Source organism: Phalaenopsis equestris, unplaced genomic scaffold (genome assembly GCF_001263595.1).
Source record: "Phalaenopsis equestris unplaced genomic scaffold, ASM126359v1 Scaffold000932, whole genome shotgun sequence".
NCBI lineage: Eukaryota > Viridiplantae > Streptophyta > Magnoliopsida > Asparagales > Orchidaceae > Phalaenopsis > Phalaenopsis equestris.
In genome coordinates this window covers 725,560-734,736 of record NW_018165371.1, presented here as the reverse complement: position 1 = coordinate 734,736, position 9,177 = coordinate 725,560, and the positions used below count along the sequence as shown (strand labels likewise).

The window sequence follows — 9,177 nt, the reverse complement described above, 5'->3', positions numbered from 1 at the left end:
GCATAGGATTAGTCAATGTTCTTTATGCCTGGACCAAAGGGTAAATAATAGGTATGTTCCTATTTGGCACAATATAAATTGAACTAATTCATTTTATCCATTCACTATAATTTCTTTACAAGGAGAAGGATGTTTTCTTATATATTGAATATCACAATTAAACCCTACTTTATATCATTAGTTATTTATTAGTTATTAAAATTATCTATTTATTTCAATTGTCTATTAGGGACAGATAAGCAAATTGAGCGTCGTTGTTTTGATTAAAGTATTGCTTTTCTAAGGTCTTTGTCCGTAATTCTAAACTACATCCTGTGGGATTGATATCTAGGACTCCATTAGAGCCCTATATTACTTGAGCGATACGTATACTTGCGTTGATAAGTGTGACTTTACAATTATTGAATATTTAATCATATTTATCTTATATTTTATTGCATATATAAAGTCGCTGTCAGTATGCCAATGAGCCCGTTACCCATGTGAGACTGTGAGAGACTCACTCTCTACTCCATGGCTTAGCGAAAGCTTTGAAAGCATCAGAGTATTCCTATACTAAATTACTATCCTTTGATTGCCCTGTGTTAATCTTCACTTTAAATGTAAGCAAAACTCCATGGATCAAGAGTATTCTTAGACAACCCCTAAGATGTAATTAACCAAGTGGGATACGTCTTATTGGGAGCACTCTAGACTCCAGAACAGGCAAACACACCTAAATCTTCAGTTGTGGGTAGCTTTCGCAGGAAATCTTTTGCAAATACTTGACACAAGCTATTTCGATTAGATCTTGTTCGGACGTATATACTTGACTTATCTTAGCGAGGTTCGCCACATGGAAGTTCTTCACGTCGTTTATCTTGTTTGTCCGCCTTTGTCGTATTCTCAATTCTTTTCTTCTCTTAATCACTCATATGATTTAAAAGAGAGAATTATTCGAAAAAAGAAAGTATACAATGGTGTACAAACTAGCTACTCCTTTAAAAATAAAAAGAGAGGAATGAAAAACATGTAGAGAAGCTAAATTTGCTGAAACTTGTTCTAAAACTGTTGGGGAACCCCCGTTCAAATAACTTGGGTCAAAAGCCAAGTTACTTTCATTTTTGAGAGAGAAGATAAGTTTGTAAGATATCTTACCTGAAGCGTGTACAAAAAGATACCAATAGAGAGTCGACTATAGAATCTTCAAAAATATCATTAAATGAAACTGAGATCGAAGTTAGGCAGAAAAGGAGTATTGATGATGACACATTTCCTAAAACCCTACTCATTAAACATTTTTTAGGTAAGCAGACGGTAACACGAAGATTAAAGATACATGATAGGACCCGAAGATTCAAATAGATTTGATGGACCCATAAACAGCCCGATGGAAGGATAGACAATTGAACTTATCACAAAAGATGGAGAGAAGAATATGCCCCCAGCAGAGTAGTCAGAAGAATCCTTTGGTAGGGATTTTTATTGTTGGTGACCACCATAGATCTCGAAAGATTTATATCTAAGTGATAGAGTACGACATTCAAAGAATAGTATACTATCTAGAAAGATAGAAATAATACCTTAGAATGTATTCAATCATTCAGATGAGGAAAATCTTTGGGAAATTTATGGGTTTTATTGAACACTCGATGCATAGAAGAGAACTTAAACAATTTGTAGAAAACTACCAAAGTGATCTTCGATTATGAACTCGATCAAGTTCTTATGATTACATCATCTCAGGTTGTTATGGTCCTTATCAACTAAATGAAAGGATGTATTTAACCCAACCTAATAAAATAATGCTCGTTAGTAGTCATGTATTGCTCATTTAAGAGAACCTTACATACATGGGGTGGATATTTATCTAAGAGTACTAATTTATATCAACATTAGCTTATTAAAGACTAAGTCATATCAGATATATCATATGATTCACGACTCAAAGATCCAGAAAATCATCGGGAAAGATACAGGTTGTAGTCATAACCTAAATATAGTAAAATATATTTGGCGAAATCACAATGTTAGAAAGTTTTAGTCGTGACTGTTTATTTTATGAAGCTCGCTAGTTAAATCAAATGAATAAAACATTATGGTCACATATATACTGTCATTAGATTATTTTGAGTGTAAATCTAGTAACATATTTAATAAGCATCAGCTAATTGTGGGTTCAGGTTAATTTCAAATTTATCGCTCTCTACAAATGATTGAGAATGGTGGATTGGATTTTGCTATTAGCCTTTAAATGATAAGTTTTTATTTTTAAATATTTTAAGTTTCATGATTCTCTTGAAAGAGAGTCCTCTCTAGTTGAAATTTGCTTTAGCAAGGTCATCATCGGGTATGATTGTTTGTATTATCTAAAGCTTAAATTGATTAATGACTCGGTCTAGTAAAATTTAGTCCTCATAATGAGGGTTATCGAACAGACCAGATTGAAGATTGAAATGAACATCATGAAGCTCAATCTTGCTTATTCTATTTCTTATGAGGAGGATGATTAGACTAACCTATGGGGATTTACATCCCAACTATGTAGACAAGGTGGACCACCCAATAGTGTATATAACTCAATAAATTTATTTAATTTGTATTTAAAAAAGAGATATTTTTAGAATGGGTAGAAGATTTGCATGAATCTCAAGGTGGATCACACTTTAGTTTTTTACTTATGTTCAACTTGTCAGCATTATCTAAGTGTTTAGGCACTCTGAGTACTGGTCAAAGCTCATGCAAATGTTTTCAAGTTATTAGTTTGGATTTTGAACTAACTTTAGAGAACTTTGCATGCCTCAAGTAAATTATAATTTAGTTTAAGCTTATATTTAACCAATACAACATTCTTAAACCGAGCATTTGAACATTTAGCCTAATCATTGGAGCACCGTAGTGGTTTTAAGTTCATTAGTGCGCATGTATTTTTATGCACATATGAGATGCACTTGCACAAATTTTGACACACTTTCATACATTTTAAAGCAGTTTTTCATATTAATTATCTAATAATGTGTGCATGTGTTCCAAAATGTCTCTGAATTTTTACCATAGGCATAAATTTAAGGCCCATACAAGAAATTTAGTGTTCTTGCACAAAATTTGAGATTGTTCATCTAGTTTGAAAATAATCTCAAGAAATTTGTAGGTATTGATTGTATGAATATATAGTCATTCAATTATGTGCAATATTTTGTTAAGGGTTAAATTGGTCTCCTTCTATCCGTTCGCCAACAAATGTTGCAAATCCAATGTCAAATAAGCAAAAATTGAAAAATTAACTTGCAATGTTAGATTTGATTTCATTTTATATTCCTAGGCTAAATAACATTTCTAATTTTTGCTCGAGGGGCAGAGTTTATCCCTATATGTAATATTTTATTCAACTACGCCACACAAGATTAATTTTTTAGTCTACAAAAAAGATTAATCAGTTGATTTCATTCAGTTTTAAGTTCAATTGTTCATGCGTTATGAGCGTTCTGAGTATAAAAGGTTCTGATCTTTTCTTGCTAGTGAAGTTTCAAGTCCCTTCTAAGTTTAACTCTAAGTTCACTTTGCTATTAAATTTTATATTTTATTTCGTTTCTTAATAATTAGCATACTCGCACAAGTTTATAGAAGGCTCAACCAAGTTTTATTTAGCTTATATTCAAGTTCTATATAGGTCATCTATAAGTAAGAATATGGCAACCTCCCGACATCATCCATATATAGGGGATGACCTTGAGAAAGCTGGTTGTGCTCACCACACTATGAAAAATGTGTATGAGTTGTTTAAACACCAGAGGTTGGTCTTCATCTCCACCATATTACAAAAAAGTGTGTGAATAATCTGTAAAAAAATCACATAATTTTTTGTCGAGCTACAAAAAGTGCGTATAAATGCATTCTGAGGAATTTCCATACAGCTGCAAAAACTATATGTATAAGATTTACCCGCTATGCTGTATATGAGTGTGTATATGATTCTGCTTGTCATGACAAAGACACCACAATTGGGGTTTAAAGTAATAAAGGTTTCATTTTTATAGCTTTAAGCACTTGGTGATATAAATGACAATAATGAAGCTCAAACAAGATTATATATATATATATATATATATATATATGCAATGACCAAATCACGTTAATAGAGGACTTGAACCATGTTCTTATGGACATGATATTATTTTTAGTGTAAATATAGTAGTAAATTTAATACAACATTAGATCATTGCGAGCTTAAATAAATATTGAATTTATCACCCTCGATAAACTATTACATAATCATCGGAGCTTGATTCTAGATGAGATTCGTCATCTGTTCCTACACCATCTGCTATAAACTCAATGTGATCAATTTTCTACATATAAAAACTCTAAAATTGTTGCAACTACATGTTGAGCAATTAGCATCCTAGTCATTAACCATAATCAAAAGTACTCTCCTATTATTGAGTGGGTAATCATAAGGACTTTTGCCTATGAAAATCCGCGAACTTTAAATTTTCAAGTCCTAAAAAATAAGGGTGAAATTTCCAAGTAATATCTCATCCACAATTTCATCTGCCTTCTTAAATTTTGAAATGTAATCTTAACATTAAACCCTTTTCTCATCTTTAAGGGAGGTTGATGTAAAATCAAATTAAAAAAAAAAAAACAAGTAAAAATTTTGGCACTTCAAAAACATGCCTTTTATTTCGCATCCCTCATAATTTGACAATCAATTTTATAAAAGTCTACACTTGAATCAATCAATTTAATATATAACACTATACATGAATTTAAAATGCACGGGAATATATAAATTTATGAAGTTATAATTATAATTACCTTAAATTAATCCTAATCTTTTTATTACTCTACCTAAACTTTTCACTCTTCCCAACACACTCGTTCTTCCGCACTTATGGTGCATGCAATGGCTGGATTTGATCGAACAGAGGGGATTCAGTGGGATCACATTCATATGCTGCATTTCCCTCATTCTCTCCTCTCCCTATTCTCGGTTTCACTTGGCTCAAGGATTTTGCGATCCGGCACTGTAGCAGGCATTACCGTGTGTCCCACAAGAAGCCGCAAGTGGTGATTCGAGGCTCTAAGGAGATAACTATGAGTGGGAAACCATCTTTTGCAATATTTTTGACATTCATTTCCTTCCCTACGTTTTTTCTTTGACATTTGCTATGAATTCAGGCATTCTGTGATTCTTGTTACTGTAGCTAGTGAACCGAGAGTTACGCTCTTTGCTAGGTCCAGTTCATAGTTAACAGAGAAGGGATAAGGGGAGTGAAGAAAGAAAGGATTGGGTAGGTATCCGAAAAGGTACTTATGCAGAGAAGCCCAGTTGATGTAAAAAAAGTTATGTTTGGGGTTAAATGGCGAAATAAGGCAAGATTTTATAAAATTTAAAGAGCTTTACAAATTCTAGATTATTTACACTAGACGGTGAGCTTGAGGGACTAATCTTAACGCTTCTCTGTTAATTCAGGTCAAATAATCATGTGTTAACTTTAGAAAAATAACTTTATTTTGGTTTCCAAGTTATTATGTGTTTGATTTTATTGAATCTAGAATTTTCTAGATATTATGTATGAATATTTGCATTAACTGTATGAATACAAACTTAATTTATCACTTTCGATACCAATGATTTTACGATGTTTTGAATCTGATGAACATGTTTATGAAATCATTGTTTGCAAGTATTCATTCATTATGATTCATGCAAATGATATATGAAATGCTCATGATAAATGCTTATTATTAGAATTATGATTTAAGAAATGTCATAAGTGGTGTTAAAGTTAGACTGTTATATTAATACTTGTAAGTACATATGGTATGGAATGATCAGGTTCTTGACTTCTAGTATTCAGACGGAGACGAAACTCCAAAAATTTTTGAAATCAGATGACGATAGAATGTAGGGAACTGTTGGTACTAAATGAGTTATTTATAGCTACTATTTTGGGAGAGATTGAAATTGTTATCAATAGTTAAAATATCATTCGAGTTGGGTGACGACCCATAACATGACAGAACATGAAAATAACTGGACTTATACAAATACAAAAGACATATTTATGATTAGATTGATAACTTTCAAAAATATGCTTATGATTACACATGAATGGATGAAATATATTTTTTATACAATAACCATGACACTCTGCATTACATGCATTTTCTTTCATATGTTTTATACAATTATAACAATGTGATATTTGTTGTGGATATAAATTGTTATCAATAGTTAAAATAGCATTCGAGCTGGGTGACGACCCATAACATGACAGAACATGAAAATAACTGGACTTATACAAATACAAAAGACATATTTATGATTAGATTGATGACTTTCAAAAATATGTTTATGATCACACATGAATGGATGAAATATATTTTTCATACAATAACCATGACACTCTGCATTACATGCATTTTCTTTCATATGTTTTATACAATTATAACAATGTGATATTTGTTATGGATATAAATTGTTATCAATAGTTAAAATAGCATTCGAGCTGGGTGACGACCCATAACATGACAGAACATGAAAATAACTGGACTTATACAAATACAAAAGACATATTTATGATTAGATTGATGACTTTCAAAAATATGCTTATGATTACACATGAATGGATGAAATATATTTTATATACAATAACCATGACACTCTGCATTATATGCATTTTCTTTCAGATGTTTTATACAATTATAACAATGTGATATTTGTTGTGGATATACACACAAGTTACGTATGAGCATGCACATTTCTTTTCCATCTATAAAATTTTATTTTAACATTGATTATTCCACTGAACTCTTTATTGCTCACTTTGTGTTACTTTCAAGAAAGGGTAATGGACTAATCAAATGCATTTTGTACAACTTTTACATTTCAATATTTTGGAAGCCTATACTGACTTTTAGGCACGTATTTTATTATATTAAATTTAACAAGTCTGTATCATGATTTTTCGCTCTTTCGAGTATATGCATATAAATAAATTATGAAATGAAATATATCAAATATGTTTTTAATGATTTAGTTAAATTAATTCATCACTCATTGAGTCATAATTCCACAAGTTATGATGAGCATTAGTGAGAATTTAATCTGACTGAATCGTTCATCTCCATTATACTACAGTTGACCTTTTTAAATGAAATGATCTAAGAATGTCATTAATTTGATTTGACATAGAAAATCTCAGAGCTTTTTTTTTTACAGAAACCATACCACTTTTTAAAGTCGAAGCTGTTAAGAAGACTCAGAGATCGTATAATATATACTTTAAAGATAAAATAATAATTTAAAAAAGTAAACAAAATAAGACTGAATAAAAGATACCTTCCCTTTCGTGTCTAACTACATGGCAACCAAAATAGTTGAAGGAGAGCAACTGACACCGGGCACAGTACATAAAGAACTTCAAAATAATAACAGAGTACCAGAAAGTTTGAACCATAGTATATTAAAGAGGCATTCACATACATACTCCCAATTCTTAAATATTTACATATCAACCACCTAAACTCTGATATTTATATGCATACCACTCAATTGTCAATTCTTTAACATCACACAAAAAATAGCACGGTTACTAATATTTTTAAAAATGAAATACACATTTTCATGCATAGATTTATAACATCAAATCTTAGGTATCGGACATGTAAATACATAAGAATAGCGTGGCATGTATGTAAATTTCCATATATTAAAACATGTTGCAATAGTGCCAAATATCAAGCTAGATTTCAAAATAGAAGCAGCAGCTGACATAGGCATTGAGGATAATAATTTTCTACCACCCCACATAATTACTTTGATTTGGAGGGGCCAACAAAGACAAAAACTACAGGTCAGTGCTATGTGAGGTTCTACAAGATTGACTATCAAAAATTCCTAAAATTTACAACCATATCTCTAAGTTTGAGGTCATGAGAAAGATGCCATGGCCTTACGCTTTGGCTCAGTTAGCAGGCCTAGGTTTGCTTTGCTTTCGCTTCCTTGCATTTCTGGGTAGATCTTCTGGTTTACTCATTGGAGCTTGAATTGTAATGTGTGATGATTGATTCTCACAAGATGAATCCTCTGTTTCTTTTGACTCTATAGAAAGGGCTTTTCTATCTTTAGCTTGAGTTGATCCCACAATAGCTTTTACAATGTATATCTGCCAATTCAGCCCAAAAACTTGCAAATAATTCCAAATTTTTAAAAATTGGAGATGTAAAAGGTTTTTACCAATTTTGTTCCTTTGATTATTTGTTCCACACTAAAAGCTGAATGGCGTAATTATGCAGAATTGTAAGAAAAAATGCTTAATGATTAGAAGTCACTTTTTCTAATGAAAAGATAAATAAGAAGGAAATGAAAACAAAACAGAGGAGCATATTAGCAGCACGTGGTTAGCGGGAGAAATGGCATACTCTGGATCTCAACATTTAAGTTACAAAAATTATTAGGAAGCGACACAAGGCAGACAATCCGATCCGCTAGAATTACAACCAATCTGCATCGTCTGCTTATGATGAGATGTAAGAGAGATGCAGTTCATGGCGAATTCACATAAACATATATATATATATATATATATAATTTGAAGAAGAAAATTGCTCAAACTTCTCTTTTCCAAGCACCTTTTCCATCTCAGCGTTATCAGAGCTTTAATAACTGTTTGCTGTACATCTTCACTGAGATACCTTTACAAACTTTGTTCTCAGGAATAACATTAATTTATTTTTTGTTATTTATGTTAGAATGCATTCATTACCTTCCAACGCCAGCAGCTCTAGGCTATAATCAGGAGACAAAATGATGCGGCTGCTGGCAGGGCAGGCTGGACCGGCCAACATCCATAGATGGGGCTTTCGCTCCCGCTCTTGCTTGTTGTGTTAATCTAGTTGTCTCTAGAAATTGTTTATGTATTTTTGCACATTTTTCATGTGGATTAGGAAGTTTTGAAAACCGTTTTGTGGTTAGGTGGTTAGGAAAACCGTTGAGTGGTTAGTTAGTTTTATTTTCAGAAAAATGTGATGTATTTGCTTATAAATTAAACCAGAAAATGTAGAGGGTGTGAACTACTAAATAAAATTCCTCCATTTTTGTTGGCGTTTAAAGTTTGGTTTTGAAAACCAACATTTGGTATCAGAGCGAAGGTGTCAAAGAAATGGCCGGAAATGATGGAGATCCATCTA

General features: G+C 31.9%; 1 protein-coding gene across 7 annotated transcripts in view; it reads right to left on the bottom strand.

The window, feature by feature from the left end:
• Nucleotides 1–7,649: 7,649 nt before the first annotated feature.
• Nucleotides 7,650–9,177, bottom strand: part of LOC110032362 (B3 domain-containing protein Os05g0481400-like) — a 29,256-nt gene continuing 27,728 nt past the window's right edge. For all 7 annotated transcript variants that reach the window (XM_020735966.1, XM_020735968.1, XM_020735969.1 and 4 more), the window contains one exon: nt 7,650–8,153. In XM_020735966.1, coding sequence (XP_020591625.1) covers nt 7,953–8,153 — 201 coding nt within the window. In that variant the 3' untranslated portion in view covers nt 7,650–7,952. The remainder of the gene's footprint in view (nt 8,154–9,177) is intronic.